Genomic DNA, 18,359 nt, shown 5'->3' on the forward strand with positions numbered 1-18,359 from the left:
GCCTGCTGTCTTCAGTCCTGGAGATTAGAAGGTGTTGCTGACTAACCCGTGGCTATTTATGGGAGTAGTGAATCAGTTCTTTCCTGGCCTCTAGATTTCACCAAAGTAGCCCAAATCTTGTCACCTTCTCTGTGTCCCGTCATGTGCTACAAGGTCTGTCTTGTTTATCTGGAGTCCTTGGAGAGTGGGTGGGAGCTTGGAGAGGCAGGGTTCGAGTAGAGAGGGGTATTAGTCCGACGGGATGATTGGATTGTTTAGATTATCGCTGGATTTTTGTTAAGGGTGAAGCTCTGGGGTTTGCATTAATATGTATGTGCTCTTAAATATGGCAGAGCTTCTTTTCCTTATTAAACAAACCTAAATAAAATGAACAGTTTGCGCTGATCAGAAGTATTTCATCTCTCCAGTTTGTCAGGTTGGCACTTTGTTTTAAAATACCAAAACCCTACGTGCTCTAGGAATGCATTGATCTTGGTGATGAAGTGCAGTTGGATCCCAGACGTTGTGTGGCGCACTCAGAGTTGTGTGGAACGGCGTGTCGGGGAGGAGCAGCACGCTTCAGAAAGGTGCACTGTTCTCAAGCCTAAATGTTTCCTGAATTAACTGCCCATGAGGTGCAGAACAATGGACAGAGTGGAAAGTATGTTTTGCCTGCCTTAGGGGAAGATGTATTGAACGCTCACTTCTGAATGTGCTGAGAGTTGATCTGTCTGCCCACTGAGGATGGCAGGATATGAGCCACAGCTGCTGGATCAGGAGAAATCAACAAAGATCTACACTCTGTGCCTTCTAGACCTAAAGATGGTTACGTAGGAACATGCTGCTAATTGTGATTATCTGCTGTCCATGGAGCTGGGCTTACAAATCTGTTCAGAGATGGAAAAGCTCAGACAGAAAACTCTTGGATGCTTAGGATTTGTAAAGTGCTTCCATACAGTGGCAAGTGCCATGCTGTCTCCTCAGTTTGCATGGTCTCCATTCCAAAATGAAAACTGTCAGGGAAGGAATGCCTGAGAGCTTGTTCCTTGGGACTAAGTTAATGTTAAGCACAGGCAATCTACCTTTCTCTCTGGGACCCTCTCACCCCCCACCCCCAAATAAATAATAAAAAACCCCACACGGAAATTAAATGCAAAAATCTTGTTTTAATCTAATATGAAAATGTAAACACCTGAAGTCAAGGAAAAAGTAAAGATTCTCAGTAATGCTTGCATGCCTTTCACCACCTGTATGTGTCCATATTTACAAGTCCATTTTAAGTCTAATAAAAATGTACATTCAGCATGGGTGAATTAATATTCACCTTTTAAATGTCCTGATTCCTGTGTGCTTATAAGTTTTAGTATAGCTCTTTGCATGTATTTTTTTTTTTAGTGAATAAATTTCCTTAGTTTTGCAGCATGCTCCATGCTTGCCATCTATATGTGGTTTATGAAATAGAGAATTAATCTCTGTGAAAGTTAATTAACCTTTTTCATTTCTTTTGCATTCCAGTTTACAGATTAGATTTGGTTCTTGTATAAAGTCCAGATTATCTTTTTTTTAATTATTATTATTATTTTATTATTATTTTAAGTTTAAAACAGGAAATTGTGGCTAAATTTTGTGTGCTTTGTTTCCTATTTAAGGAATTCAAAACATCTTTGGCTTTTTTTGTTCTCGTTTGGGTCATCACTCCCAATTTAAACGTTGCCATATTTTTGTGGGTTTAACACAAAGAAATGTTTGCTTCATTAAGTGAAATAGCTTGTGCCAGCTTTGCTTTTACAAATGGAAAAACTCCAGTTTAACTTGACTTCCATGCTGTACATCCAGAAAGTAGGCAGAGTAGCATATGGTGACACTTGATTCGTATGTATTTTTCAGTTCTTTAGTCCTTTTACTGACGTTTACTGGTTATTTCATTCCGAGTGCTTGAAATTAGTGGAGCTGTGTAGATTTCAACTAGAAAAATATTCACCAGAAAGAGTGCCTTTATAAAAGCAGTGACTGCAAAAGCAAACTTGTATCCATGCAAACATCTGTATGAAATCTATGGATTCTGTCAGCATGAAGCAGATCTCCGAGACTGTGGTAGGTTGGAATCAGATTTTGGCAATGGCCATGAATCCTTGATGTTCTCTTTCACTGCAGGAGTGTTTAGGTTTAGTTTAGTCAATAGCTTTTAGTCTCTTCTGACACAGGCCAGTGAATTCAGTGGACTCTGTGTGTGTGTGTTGAATGGGAGAAGTGTTTCAGAAGAAACTCAGCCCTGTAATAGAAAACCAGGTAGCTATGCACCAAAAATTATTTGGGGAACCGAGCATGTTTTCCTAAACTGACCAACGTGTGAATATTGAAATCTATGTTGACCCTTCAGCCTGAGCTCATGTGGGTTTCTGTAGGGTGCACCACAGCTAGGGTGTTGTTTTTTAAGAATGAAACACAGGATTCTATGACTGTGTTCCTCTACTTGGATCTCCTCTGCCCACGTCTACTCCATATTTCTCCCAGGTTCCACCACGGTGTTTTCTGTCCCTCTTACCCTTGCAGGCTTGGCCCTGCTTATTTGTTCCTCTGTTCAGTCCTGCCTTCTTCCTTTGCTGCTTTACCGCCTTTATGGTCACCGTTGTCCTCTTCCTGGAGTGTCAAGGCATTAGGGTGCATTGGGTCAAGAGCTGAACTGCTTGAGGAAAGAGAGGAGTAGGTCAGATGAACTGCGGGTGTGTTTACACGGCCGCTGGGATGATGCTCCCCAGTCCAGGTGGATGCACCGGCCCTAGCTCCGCTCGAAATAGTGCTAAAAATAGCCCATGGCTGTGGTGGCACAAGCAATGGCTCGGGCTAGCCACAAAGGTACAATCCTCCCAAACCAGCGGGTTACGTACGCAAGTGGCTAGCCTGGCTGGCTGCAGCTAGACTGCCATTTTTAGCACACTAGTTCTGCTCGAGCTAGTGTGTATCGGTCTACTCCGGTGGTTCTCAACCCACAGCCCGCGGGCCACTTGCGGCCCAGTCAGCACACAGCTGTGGCCCATGTGACGGCCTGAGGGCCATATAGGCAGTATAAATATTGTGTGGATGCGGCCCACGTAATTCCGAGAGAGCCGCATATGCGGCCCACAATAGTAAATAGGTTGAGAACCACTAGTGTATTTGCACTGGAAAGTACACTCCTAGCTACTGTAGATACACCCTCTACACCATCCTTTGACATCAATTATTCTTATTTTCAATATGAAATAAAGATCTTGGCTACTGGCCACACAATCTAAAAACAAACCAACAGCAAGGACCCAGGTACTTCAGAATCAGCCATGTTTAAAAAAAAAAAAAAAAAAAAAAAAAAAAAGTGGACAAGCTATTTCCTGTTTTTTCTGCCCACATTTGTGTGGTGTGTTTTTCTGACCTGTCACCTTATCTCAGAAAATTACAGGTGTGTTCATTGTAGATGATTCTAAAGATGACAAAAATAAGGAGACTGAAATAGCGTTCCTGGGAAATAGAGTTGGTCAACGCTTTTTTTTTTTTTTTAAATTGAAAAATGGGTTTTTGATCAAAATGAAAATGTTCTTGCTAAGCTTTCATTTGTAGTTCAATTTTTCTGGTTTTTTGGACAAAAAGAACATTTGTAATTAAATTTCAGGTTTTGGTTTCATTATTTTGTGGGGAATTTTGGAAAAATGAGGAATTTTTGGACCAGCTCTAATTTCCTAACTGTCCTCAGATGGTGACTCTAATTATTCTGTGTTCTCTCTCCCCATCAGCATCTACTGACTCTGCTACTTGCATGCTGTCTTGGGCTCCCTTTAAAATACTTTGGGGCAAACACTATCTTTTTCAAACAGTAATGCCCGGTCACTGAAAGACCCTTTACAGCTCTTTGCTATCTTTATCTGATTTACAGCTTGTCTACACTTTGAAAATTAATTCAGATCAAATTGAAGTGTGATAGCTATTCCTGAATAACTCCTTGTGTGGACACACTCTTATTATGGAATGAGCTCCTTGTTTCTGTTTAGCTTACTCCACTTTCAAAGCAAGTTAAGCCAAACAGGAACAAGGCACACTTATTCTGGAATAAGTGTGTCCATAGATGGAGACAGGTTTCAGAGGGGTAGCTGTGTTAGTTTGTATCAGCAAAAACAGCGAGGAGTACTTGTGGCACCTTAGAGACGAACACATTTATTTGGGCCTAAGCTTATCCCACGAAAGCTTAGGCCCAAATAAATGTGTCGGGACTTGTCTACACTTACATTTTATAGCGCTCTAACTTGCTGGCTCATGGGGTACGAAAAATCACCCCCCCTGAGCTCAGCAGGTCTGAGCGCTTTAAAGCGCTAGTGTGGACAGGCTCAGAGTGCGGGGCGCTGTGCTCCCAGCGCTTGGAGCTAATCCCCTCGTGGAGGTGGATTACCAGGAGCGCTGGGAGAGCTCTCTGCCAGTGCTCGCGCGACCACACTCGCACTTCAAAGCGCTGTGCCGGGAGATCTCCCACGGCAGCGCTTTGAAGTTTCTAGTGTAGCCATGCCGTTAGTCTCTAAGGTGCCACAAGGACTCCTCGTTGGTTTTCCGTATCTGGAGTTACTCAGGAACAGCTCTTCTGGAATAGTGGTCTGTAATAACTCCATGTGTGGACAGGCCATTATATATGCTCTTGGGCATTTTGGAGACATTTTTTCATATGTTGCCAGATTTACTGACCAACAGTTTGTCTTCGATTTTCACACTGAACTTCTGCCAGCAAGTGGCTGATGGGAGAAGAACAGAAACACTCCTGCCTCCCAAAATAATCCTGGGTACGTAACTTTTGTTGTGAGCTCTGTCTGTCTCCATCCAACATAGTTTTTTATGTGAATTATCCATTCCGTAGCACATCCCAGGTTAGATTTGTATTCATAGGTACATTGTGAAAGCTCTTTGATGTCTTTCAAGTTCAGCAGTGATAGGGACAGAACCTTCATTCTGTGTTTTCACTTGACAGTGCAGATTTTACTTCGTAGGTTTCAGTGGCAGTTAACAATATTCTGATCTCGCCGTAACTGGGATAAGGAAGACACTTTTAGTTACACAATGCGGAAGTTGTTTCAGTATCGCAGCTACCATAACAGATGGAGAACGTTGGGAAGTTCTAATCACCTAGAATTCACTCTCCTATTGTTCTATTTGTATGTTCAGGTCTTCGTGTCCTCTTTATCTCTTTTGATGTTATCAGGAATGAACGACTTTACTCTCATCTCTGGTTTACATTTGGTGTTCCACCAACTGAGTCAATATCATCTGTCTTGAAATGAAAGAGCACCTTATTGTAACATATTTATCAAGGGTGTAAGATCTTACAGTATTTTGCCCCTTTAGCAAAGGAAATGATTGTTGTACTGAGAAAATACAAAACTGACAGTATACTTTCCAGGAATGTAACTTTTAACTATGCAAGATCATTTAAAAGCTTGCAAAAGCTAATGAGAGCTCTCTGTCCCTTCTTAAATTTTCATTTATAGTTTCATATGAGGAGCAGAACAATAAGTATAAAAATACAATGCAGGAGATGAGATAGAAATATATAAACTTGAATCTGAAATCAGATATGGCTTTTGAAAATAGGTTTCTGTTTTTACTAATACTCTGTAACAAGCTTTTGAGATGCAAGTTCTTACTGAGTGGAAGAATAAAGTGCATGGCATATTGGGTCTTTGATTTCAAACTGTCAAACCAAACAGCCAGTCATAGCTATTCTCACAGGGAAATGGGAAGCTAACTCATTTTGACCATGATGGATGGTGAGTTCTGCAAAGCCAGGGTAGTACTAGCTTGTAATTTTCTCAGTCCAAGCGCTTTGGTGAAATGTGTTGGATTGCAGTGACAGTTTTACTTGAATTCTCCTTTAGCTTTGCTTAAACAGATCTTTAAGTACTGGCTTTCAGTATTTTTTTTTTCCCACTTTTCTCCGTCATTAGTAATGTGTTAACCTACACACGTGTGTGTTTCCTACCCAACGCTAATTTGGTTGTGTCAGGAATGGAACCCAAATTAACCTCCGATATTATATGTCTTATTTCTGGTTGTACCTCTTCTGTGGAAGGCTCCCTAAGTCAGTGGTAAATTTCATTCAGCAGCAATTTTACAGAAGAGATCATCTCAAGGGGGAGGGTGCAGTGGAATATAATGGTCAGTCTGGTAGTGAACAATCAATAGTTTGGATTTGTAAGAACAAACAAAAAAAGGCACTTATCTTAATCTCTGATTGCAAAACCGTTCCGATTCTCCGTTTCCTGGCTTCACAGTTGGAACTTTCCAAAATCTTTCCTTTCTTGAGGTGAAATCCTGGCCCCACTGAAGTCAATGGGACCCTTGGTCTCTGCCTGTTGCTTTTTGGTGTTTGGTGGAATACTTGCATGACATCTTAGATAAAGAAAAATAAATTAACAAAACCTGTAACAAACAAAATACCCCCCGGAAGTTTTACCCCAAAACGTGAGGATGGCCAGAGACTGCATGAAGTCCACTAGACCCTTTGCTATTGCTATTTTACCTGGAAGGTCTCAGAGACGGACAGCAGGATAACACCCACCCTCATGCCTTGGAAGTGAAGGAAGGTAGAGGAGATTGTTGTTTCTAGCTGAAAGTGCAGAGGGGATGGATGTAATTTCTTTAATTTGAGTTTCCCCCAAACACAGGTATTAATACTGTTCATGAGTGTAAGCTTAGGACATAAGAATGGCCATACTGGGTCAGACTGATGGTTCATTTAGCTTTTGACCGTGGCCATTGCCAGATGCCTGGGAATGAGCAGAGCATGGCAGTTTATTGAATGATCCAGCCTCAGTCTCCAGTTTCAGCATCAGGCAGCCGGAGGTTTAGGGACACACAGAGCATGGAGTTGCACCCGTGACCATTTGAGCTAATAGCCATTGATGGACCTAGGCTCACTGGAACTTATCTAATTCTCTTGTGCACACACTTACACTTTTGGCCATCACAACATCCCCTGGCAACATAGGTTACTGTGTGTTGTGTAAAGAAGTATTTCCTTATGTTAGTTTAAAACCTACTGCTTGTTCATTTCATTGCGTGACCCCTGGTTCTTGTGGTATGTGAAGGGGTAAGTAACACTTTCTTATCCGCTTTCTAGACAACATTCATGATTATATGGACCTCTGTCATATCCCCCCTTAGTTGTCTCTTTTCTAATCTGAACAGTCCCGGTCTTTTTTAATCTCTCCTCATATCAAACCGGTCCCTGCCCTGATAATTTTTGTTGCCCGTCTCTGTACTTTTCCCAATTCTAATAGATCATTTTTGCGATGAGGTGATCAGAACTGCAGGCAGTATTCAAGGTGTGAGTGTACCATGGATTTATATAGTGACATTAGGATATTTTCTGTCCCTTTCCTAATGGTTCCTAACATGATTAGCTTTTTTGACTGTGCTGGACATTGGGCAGATGTTTTCAGAAAACTATCCACGATGGCTCCAAGATCTCTTTCTTGAGTGGTAACAGCTAATTTGGACCTCATCCAAATTAGGATGTTTTCCAATGTGCATTACTTTGCATTTATCAGCGTTGAATTTCATCTGCCATTTTCAAAAAAGAAAAGGAGTACTTGTGGCACCTTAGAGACAAACAAATTTATTTGAGCATAAGCTTTCGTGAGCTACAGCTCACTTCATTGGATGCCATTTTGTTGCCCAGCCACCCAGTTTTGAGAGATCTGTTTTGTAACTCTTCGCAGTCAGCTTTGGACTTAACGATCTTGAATAATTTTGTTTCATCTGCACATTTTGCCACCTCACTACTTACCCCTTTCTCTAGATCGTTTATGAATATGTTGAACAGCACTGATCCCAGTACCGATCTTTTGGGGTACCCCACTCTTTACCTCTCTCCATTCTGAAAATTGACCATTTATTCCTACCCTTTTGTTTCCGATCTTTTAACCAGTTACTGATTCATGAGAGGAACTTCCTCTTCTCCCACGATTGCCTACTTTGTAAGGGACTTTGTGAAAGGCTTTCTGAAACTACAAGTGCACTAAGAACAGGAGGACTTGTGGCACCTTAGAGACTAACCAATTTATTTGAGCATGAGCTTTCGTGAGCTACAGCTCACTTCATCGGATGCATACTGTGGAAATTGCAGAAGACATTATTATATACACAGACACCATGAAACAAAATCTCCTCCCACCCCACTCTCCTGCTGGTAATAGCTTATCTAAAGTGATCATCAAGATGGGCCATACAAGTGCACTGTATCCCCTGGATCAGCTTCATCCATATGCTTGTTGACCCCCTCAAAGAATTAAATAGATTTGGTGAGGCGTGAGTTCCCTTTACAAAAGACGTGTTTACTCTCCCCCAACAAAATCATGTTCTTCTGTGTGTGTCAGATAATTCTATTCTTTACTATAGTTTCAACCAATTTGCCTGGCACTGAAGTTAGGTTTGCTGGCCTGTAATTGCCAGGACTGCCTCTGGAGCCTTTTTTAAAAGTCAGTGTTACATTAGCTAGCCGCCAATTCACATTCTTAGCTTAGCTGGGGCTTTAAACTGTGCATAGTGCCTTGTGCGCGTTGCCTGGGGCAGCTTTCACCGTAAGTCTCGAAGTGAGACTGAGAACCGTAGTTATAGTGAGATTTAGAATAATTCCTGCTTTGGAACATTTGTGACAGAGAATGCAGGTGGCAGGAGAGGAAGCCAGTCCAGTGTTAATTGTTGATGCTAATGAAAACTGAGGTGATGCAGGGGCCAAAGTTTCCTTGGTTGCTTGTGAACTGGAGAGCTGGGCTGCAGACTAGGGTAAATCCCCTGCTGGTTTGTCTGTGACCGAGGGCCTGATCTGTAGACATAACTTCACCCTGCTCAGGTGGTTAGCATTGACTTTAGTGGGCTCTGCTGGCATCGGTACAGGTACTCACATGCACGTGCATTGAAAGGGCTGTAAAATTAACTTTGCAATGGGAATTTGGCCTTCAGTGAGTGGACAGGAAGGATTTTCTCTTCATCCTAAATTGCTCTTTCCAGAACAGAATTTAGGTTCCTAATGTGCATTTGGCTTAACATACTCATGCATATAAATCTCTCTTGTTCTCTAACCCTCCTGGCAGTAAATTTCTGGACCCAAAGCTGTCAACAAAACAAAATGGAAAAATAAAAGCCAGACAGACCTTGGTTGTGTAGGGTATTTTTAGTAGCTGTAGGTACACACTATGGAAATAATTAGGATTGCTTGTTGTGTTGAAGGGAGGTATGTCTTTGGAGCATTGTATACACTGCAGTTCTCCAGGACTGCAAGGTAAATTAGCAGCTGCGTTAACAGTTGCAGTAAAGCATGACTGAAAATAGTTCGCCATTGTTAAGCAAGGGTGAAAGGCCTTTGGTTTTGGCATCAAAGGGTATGGTTTAAGTGCTTGGCATGTCTGCAGAAAGTCATTTCAATATTACTGGCTTTAATGTGTCTGGGGAATTGTCATGTGCCGTCTGGGTAATCGGCGAAAAGACATGAAAAGTATTTTGATTAATAACTGAAACAAAAAATGGTACAAACCAGCAGCTTACACATTAATAAAGCAAACACACACACAGAACGATGCTAATTGAATGGGACATTATGGGCTGCACTTGTTTGTTGTTGTTTTTAAACAAAGAAGGGGGGGGGGGAAGTCCCAGTAAACCAATGATTTGATGAACAACCCTAATGGTAAACTCCCTGCACAAATTGCACGGGATGTATTCGGTCTTAAAAACTACTGATTAGCTAGGAAAGGGGGAAGGGAAGAGAAGAGTTAGGGAGCCCACAGTAAAATCATATAACCCTAGATCATCAGCTGGTGTGAACTGACCCTCATTGGAGCTGATTCATAGCAGCAGAGGATCTGGCTCTGAGACAGGTGAACCATGTTGTGCAATGTAGACCCATTCGCTGTGTGTTCAGCATGGCTCTCCGTTGAATGTGCTTGTGTAGTGTCATGATGCATTGAAAGAGATCAGGTAGGGAAGAAATAGCAGTGAGCTGCCACTGACATGCAAGCTGTCTTTGGCCATTCGCAAGTGGCCACAAAGTGTTCTGAAGAGAGGGAAGAAAGCATGTTGGTGTTGAACTGAAATACCAGCAATGCTGTTAGCAGTGCACCTCTGCAAGGGGTGGCAGAAGAGGAATTTGATGACGTGGTGATCATTTGATGCACAAAAGGGTGACTCTTCTTTTAAAGGACAGCATGGAATTCGGCTCAGAGAAAGAGTGGAGGGGTGGGGGAGGGAACAAAGGGGATGCTCACAGAGAGGAAGAACAAGAAGGGGCTAGGAAGATAATCAGAGCAGTGTGTTTCTTTGTTAGCTCGCTAATTTGTCTCCCAAAGAGGGGACAATCTGATTGCCCTCTTAAGCTTGTGGGGGCCTTTCTGTCAGTGAGCTTATTAGCATATCATGCAAACGTAATTAGATCTCAGCATGTGTGGACTGCTTGGGAATTGCTTCTGCAGAGTTCCTGAGAGAACTCTTTTTTGCAAAAAGAAAAGGAGTACTTGTGGCACCTTAGAGACTAACCAATTTATTTGAGCATGAGCTTTCGTGAGCTACAGCTCGCTTCATCGGATGTAGCTCACGAAAGCTTATGCTCAAATAAATTTGTTAGTCTCTAAGGTGCCACAAGTCCTCCTTTTCTTATTTGCGGATACAGACTAACACGGCTGCTACTCTGAAACCTGTCATCTCTTTTTCAAAACTGATCTAATAACAGGTCTGTTTTAGTTTTGCAAACTGACTGTTTGTATGTACTTACTAAGCCAGTTGGCATGTGCAAATAACTGAACAAGAGCGCAGTCATCAGGAGAGCAGAGATCTGTGCCCTGATGCAGCAAGGTTTTTAAACAGAGGCCTAATTTTAATCATGGAAATTAGTCCCATTAAAGTCAATAGCTTAAGGTTCCGCACATGCATAAATAATTTGCTGACTTGGGGCCTCACAGAGCAGAAAAGCTAAGGATGAGCAGCGTAGGTATCTGCTGAGGTGTATCTTTTGGCACCTTTGTGTTTGGATTTATATGTACTATTAAAAACTAAATATTTTTTTTATAAAGAAAGGGAGAATGGTGTATCTGTGTTCAAGAAATGTACATTAGTCATTCGGTGGATAGAAATCAGTGGCTTGGTAAAGGTGTCCTTTAACTGCAGATGGAACAGCTTGTACTGGAAGCTTTGGGGTCAATCCGAAATGTGGCCACTCAGGACAAGGGAAGATGCTTGGCACTTCAAAGACCCGAAATCCTTCAAGGTCGGTCCCCCAAAATTGGCATTGATAAAATTCAGGGGACACTAAAATGTCTGGCTTTCGTGATGTGTCCAAAATCTCACAGCTGATCAGTGCCAGAGCAAGCATTATAGGATCCCAGGTTTTCTTGATTCCTTTCATTCCTGTCGTTCTAGGGTGAGAGAGAGAGAAGGATATTGCTTTTCTAATGTGTTTTGCCCTCTTCAGATTTGTAATATGTCAGTTATCTATGATGAGTGGAAGCCTAATATTTGGTGATAATTAGAAGACAAGTTTAGTGTGAAATTGGATTAGATTCCAGCATGACAGTCCTGGATTCTTTTGATTGTTGATTTTAGAGGAAGTGATAAAACTCTTAACAGTGATACAAGCGGATACGTGTAGAGCAGTGGTTTTCAAACTGGGGTACGGGTACCCATGGGGTACCTCAACTCTCTGCAAGGGGGTCTGGGGGAAAAATCCTTTAATGACATATAGGCCAGGGTTGGCAGGGGCGTGGAAAGATCCATGCTAGTGCAGGCTCTGTCAGGCAGGACAAGAGGATGCAGGGCTGGCCTTATGGGTGGACCATGTGGGTGACTGCCCAGGGCGCCGTGGTCAAGAGGTAAGGAACAGGGCGGGCCCGGGGCGTGAGGACACGGAAGGGAGCTTGGGACAGTGGCGGGGGTTGAGGGGAGGCAGTGCTTAAATTTGTGTTCCGGGGTGGCTGGAGAGCAGCGGCTGCTGGCTGGAAGCAGCACAGAAGTAAGGGTGGCCTGGTACCTCTTTTGTTACAACTTAAGCACCGGGGGGAGGCAACAGGGCCCGGAGGTGATCGTGGGCCCCAGGGGCGATGGAAGGAGCCCGTGGAAGCAGCGGGAGCCGGGGGGAGTGTCTGCCAATATCCCCCGCAGGGGAGCATAACTGTTGGTTGGTGGCTACTGTGGCTGCAGCAATTGGGGAGCGAAGCGGGCAAGGAGCCTGATCCTGGCAGCCGAGACCACCTGCACAGAGCCCTGTCCGCTTTTCCTGCCATACAGAGGAGCCCCATCAGGTCTTCATGTCCCCCAGTAACCTTATTGCACCCCACAGTGTGGGAACCTCTGAGATAAACCCTGGCAGAGTTCTGGGGAGGGAAGGTGACCCTGCGTGACCCTCATGTGTCGCCTCTGCTAATTGGGGGTTGCGGGAGACTACGTTATTTGGAAAGGAGTATGCAGCCTAAGACGTTTGAAAACCACTGTGTCAGAGGAGAGAGAGAGAGACAATATTATGGGTCTGAAATACTGGCTGTACTTGCCCGGTCCTGGAACAGTATTGTCTCCTGAGTACTCAACTAACCTGTTACCGTGGAACAGCTGTTTCAAATGGGAATTGTGTCCAGTTGAAGAGCCTAATTAACCAGACCCTGAAAACTTAAATTGCCTGGCAGCTGTAAAGCTTCTTTTGCTGAAAAGCGTGGTCTCAGTTGGGTGTGCCAAAGCTACCTTCCCACGGATCAGAAGCAAAAACCAGACTGGAAATAAAAAGCAGGATAGTCTGGATGGCAGGCTAGCATGTCAATCCAGATTTTGGTGAAGGGAGCTGTTTTTAGGATAAATGGGCCCTTTTTTGCCCTTCAGTAGCAAGTTAAATTGAAGGAACAAGTTTTCCAACACACTGCAAAAATCTATGTCGTTTGTGGCACCATTATAGTATTACCTAAATGCAGCACTTTTTGTAATTGTTTAAAACCTAAGTTTATTTGACTTTCATTTTCTGAGCTTTCTCTTGGGTGTAAGAATAGGCAATGTTCTAAACTCTGCCACTTGACTTTTTTAACTTGAGTAATATAAAAATACACGTTTTGAAGAGATACGTTGCTAATTAGCCCTCAAGGAAGGCTTTGTTAATCATTCCAGTCCATCATGTTGACAGATATGCGAGATGCAAGCAATCCTGTATGGAAAATATATATATAAAAAGTCCACGTGACAGTAGCTATACTGCAAACATGTTGTAACTTTTCTTAAATTGATTTTGCAATACAGTTAACCAAAGTGGTTATTGTAATGCATTTTGTTGTATTGCTTGGTACGTTTAACTTGAATGGAAGCCACTGCAGAACTGTGTGACTGCAGGGCAAGTATTATAGGATAGTAAAAATAAAATACTACTAATAAAAAGCGCAGAGAGGTTTAACTTAAAACTGCATACAACATGAAGTGTTCTCTTACCTAGGTCTTGTTTGCTGAGTGTTAACTTAGAAAGGATTACTGCAGAATGTGCTTCAGCCATAGTGTATTAAATCACTACTCATCTTTATTTATTTGGGTCTAAACAGACAATGTACATATATTTGTCCATTTTTTCTAGCTATAAGTGCATTGAAAAGCTGGCATGGTTCATTAATTTTGCTTTCAAGAAGTAACCATTTTAATTTCCCACATCACAAGTGATTACTTAAATCTCCTGTACGCAGCTCTGACTAGTCCACATTACGTATTACCTCTGCCTATAGTTTTTCCAAGCTTTGTATTTTAATTATATTGCATGCAACAACAATTTTAATACAGTTCCACGTGATACCTTTTGTTTACCAATACATTGTTTTCAGTGTCCGATCTACAAAAGAGTTGTTCACTAGCTATAAATGTGGCTTTTTAGTGCTGATTGGTGTGAGACGTATAACTAGAAATTTTATGGGAAAACCATATAGTGTTCCCATGGTTTATATATGTGCACTTTGTCTCCACCCCCCTTGGTTTCTTTCCCTAGAAATTAATTTGTGTGAACATACATCACAGGTGAATGCCTAACAGAAACTGTATTTGTAACCCTTTGTTTCCAGAAGTAAGGCATGCCCTATGCTTTAATGGCTGATTTACTCAAAAAGCGTCAGAATGAAATTGCTCCCGAATGCTTTAGATCTGGATGCTCTTGTTAGGGCAGCAGGAAGCAAGAATGTGAAAATGTACTTGAATTTGGACCATGGAGATGCTAAACATAGACTTTCAACATTACAACAGTGGCTCAAAATCTTTAATGATTCTCACTTCCCCTTTGACAGAATACTAATATTTGGAAAAACAGCACCCAATCTCAGAGTATTTTTCTATACCATGGGTAAGAGGCTGTATCCTCCCCTGCATTAACACTTAATTTTGGGATCTCCCAGGCTCCAGACAGACCTGATATCTGGTCATAAGCCAAGATTGCATAGTGCTGACATGGCTGAGAAATATCTTCCATAATTAGATTGCTGGTCGGTCATTTTTGACTGTCTGAGTTTAGGTTGGGAGCGTGATTTGGTAATGATGAACCAAGTAATAAATCAAATCTCTATGAACCATAACAAAGAAGGTATTATTATTTAAATTTGCAAGTCTGAGACGAAAGTGATCACAGAAAAGTAGTTTTGTATTATACCTCGTGCTGAAGAGAATAGTATTTCTGATTAAAATATTCTGAAATGCAAAATAGAATAAGATAATGGAAAAGGACATTTTAAAAAGTAGCATTATAATACTTGTAATTTCATAAATGGATCCAAAACTGCTTCATTGAATGAATATTAGAACTGATCAGCATTTGCCAGTTTATTTGTAAAATGGCTTTTTTAATGAAATTTTTTAAATGAAAAAATTGGTGCTCCTTCCCCCCCACCCCTTTAAAATTAAAAATATCTTGGAAATGTATCGAAATGTTTTGTTTACCATAATTCACGAAGGAAAATGTTGATAGACTTTTTCAATACTGCTTCTGAATTGTTTTTAAATAATAAAAAGTTAAAATAAATGAAAAATGGGACGATTTTGAACACTTTGAAATGACCCATTTAAATTGCAGAACGTCTCACAAAAATTGGTTTTCATTTTATAACTTGCTCTAAATGCCATAACAGCAGCGTCTGTTGCAAAACAAACAACCCCAGCATTACTTTGTTCTTTGTGTGTTAATAAGATAGATATTTAGAAGTTCGCAATCACATCTTTTAGTATTATGTTTGTTCTGTTCCATAACTCTGTTGCTGTTTTAACCTGTTGTTCGTGACAATATATTGTATGGGTAGCCGGAGTTTAACACCTCAGTACAGTGCAACGCTCAAGCTGATATTTATTTATATAGCTCTACCAGCACTTTTCAAGACAGGTCTAATTGTGAAATGCTTCAGCAAATTATACCTTGTTTGGAAATTAAATATGTTCCTAAATTATGAAGGGGAATGGGGGGAAGAGCAGGGCTGGAGTCCACCATTTTTGGAAAATAATATTTACCCTGGAGGGTACCTTTGGCCCTGTCAAACCGGTGAAAGTTGTATATTGAAACAAGTAGAGGAAAGATTCCTGAATAAGGCTGGTGAAGTTTGTTTCCTGAAAACTGACTCTTAGCAACATAGCTTCCTGTACTAACAAGACCCCGGGCTTTCCATAACTCAAGCTTGGTAGGCAGTGTTGTCCAATAGATCATTTGCTGCAGAATTATCTGTTGGCCAAGGACTCCTGTAATGCCAAAAAAACCAAACAAACAGTTTGTTTTTGCAGTGCAAAAGAAAAATAGATTTAGGAAAAGAGATTCCTAAGGATGATATTTATTTAAAAAGGCATTTTATAACTGTCTGAAAGGGAGACATTAACACACTTAGGCAGGCAGGAAAGATGACCCAAATTGCCCACAGTTAGATAAATTACATATAAACATTGTCAGACGCTGGCAAAAGGAACATAAAATGAAGGAGAGTTTGTGTCAGCCAAGGATGTGCCAGCTCCATTCTGCGTTGAGCATACGTAATTTATTTTTTAACATTTTTTAATGCTTTAACAGATGAGACGTTTTTCCCACCGTAAATGGTTATGACCACAGAAAACGCAGTGCTTAATCCAAGGCCCATTTTAGAGGCCATGTAGTCAGACAATCATGCAAACATGGCAGCCATGATTAACATAACTTTATGAACCTCTCTAATGATCCTTGACTTAAGGTTGCTGTCAGCCTGTGCCGTGTTCCCACTTGCAGTCTGATGCTAGAAAATTGTCGTCTTTTCTTTTCCATCTGATGCCTTAAGCCAAAAATCAGGGGAGACTGACCCTAAAGCTGTGTCTACAATGCCCTGACGTTCGGACTAGTGGGGTGTGAATATGTCCACCAAAGTGCTGCGAACTACGTTAATGCAAACTAAAATTCCTTTAGTTCACCCCTGCAGCACCCAGACAGGAGAGTTACAGCGCTGCTCTCCAGTGTGCAATCAGAACTCTGAAATGAAGAGAGAAGGTGACTTAATGAATTTCCTGTGACGATGGGTTGATCTGATCACCTCTACAACCTTTTATAGAGATTGCCACACTTCAGTATTCCTGGATGCCATATCCCAGGTTGCTTCAACCACACCATGTTACATGGTACATGATGTTATTGCAGACCACTTTACATTGGTGTAAGGTGGAGTGATAAAGCACAATATGAAGCTGGTATCTTGGTCCATGACGCTACAGAAAAGAAGCAATTTACTAAAACCACTAAAATTGTATGAAATCTTACAAAGTGTCAGGATGTCATCTTTAACCACTAATTATACAGGGCCAAATTCTGTGTTCAGATACACTTGAGAATCTGGAGTCACTTGGCTGAAATTAACTGAGAACAACGTTTGGCTGTTAGTTGACATCTGAAGCACTCAACTTCCTGATCACATGGGAAAACATCTGGCCATCTTATTCTGTTCCTGAAGTTCTGAAGACCTTTTAAACGGCTTCCCTACTGCAAGCAATAATATTTTAAGTATTAAGTATCTTGTGCCTGTAATAATTGAAAAAAGTGTGAGCTGGCTATTTAAATTACTGGAAAAACACATGAGCCGGTCACAGGGGTGAATATCAAAGGTTGCAATAGGCTTCAGAAACTGTTTTGCTGGAGAGAAGGGAGGTATCAATGGCCTATTATTGAATTAGTTCTGAACAAACAAAATGAAACCAGAAAAAAGCTATTTAAATTTTAGAATGAGGTTAAGGGAGGTACAGGTTGCTGTATATGGCTCTGAAGACTGAGCAGACTTCTAGCTATGACTTCTGCCATGGGGTTGTCATGACTTTACCTACTAGCAAACTGTGTAAAATGAGAGGGGTGGGAAACTTAATGGGTTGACCAAAGCAAGTAATCAAACTACTCTGTATTTTAAAACCCTGGGCAGTCTTAATTCTGAGAGCTAAATCTCCTCTTCATGGGGTTCCAATATACAAAAAAGACCTTTGTGGTCAGTGCTGCATCCATGCCTTTTTTAATGGAATGAACTGAAAGTAGCAATTGAAGAAATCAGTGTTTGGGGGGGGAGAATATCTATCTATCTATCTATCTATCTATCTATCTATCTATCTATCTATCTATCTATCTATCTATCTATCTATCTATCTATCTATCTATCTATCTATCTATCTATCTATCTATCTATCTATCTATGTAGAGAGGCCATTTTGGTGTAAATTACTGTCTAAAATTAATTTCTGCTGATTAACTCAATATATGTGCTGAATAAATAAAAACTGAGGACAGGCTTTGTTGCATACTCAGCAATGGACAAAATTAGGGTCTTCACATAGGTACTGCTGAGTTTCTCCAAAGTGCGTTTTCATGGGTAAGGACTTGATCCTGCATGCTTAATTGATTCAAAATCCCATTAGTTTTAAGTGGTATTGCCAGAATAAGGAGTTTAGGCTTGGTGTGTATGCGCGCGCGTGCATTATAGCCTGTTACATAGTAACTTTCTTGTCTCTTTTAAATATTCTTTATGTAACTTTAAATTATTTACTCTTAATTTTTCAGGTGACCATTTGAAAGTATGTCCACAAGGTTACACATGTTGTTCTCAAGAAATGGAAGAGAAGTACAGTCAGCAGAGTAAACATGACTTCAGAAATGCGGTAGTAGAACTTAGCAATCACTTACAGACAACGTTTAGTTCCCGTTATAAAAAGTTTGATGGTAAGTACTGGAGCTTGGAATTTGCTGTCACACTGATAAAACTTAAAATAATCTCCGTGTTCCTTTATATGCAGTCTACTTGCACTGTGTCTTTCACTGTTGACTTGGGAAGATCATAACTCATGACTGGCGGTGGTGAGGTTAGAACATTGCTTGTTTTGCAATCCAGTGTAATAGA

General features: G+C 41.2%; 1 protein-coding gene across 1 annotated transcript in view; it reads left to right on the top strand.

The window, feature by feature from the left end:
• GPC4 (glypican 4) overlaps positions 1-18,359 on the top strand; it is a 107,297-nt gene that overhangs the window by 37,280 nt on the left and 51,658 nt on the right. The window contains exon 2 of the mRNA XM_074962747.1: positions 18,023-18,181. Coding sequence (XP_074818848.1) covers positions 18,023-18,181 — 159 coding nt within the window. The remainder of the gene's footprint in view (positions 1-18,022; positions 18,182-18,359) is intronic.

Source organism: Natator depressus, chromosome 9, assembly GCF_965152275.1.
Source record: "Natator depressus isolate rNatDep1 chromosome 9, rNatDep2.hap1, whole genome shotgun sequence".
NCBI classification, from domain to species: domain Eukaryota; kingdom Metazoa; phylum Chordata; order Testudines; family Cheloniidae; genus Natator; species Natator depressus.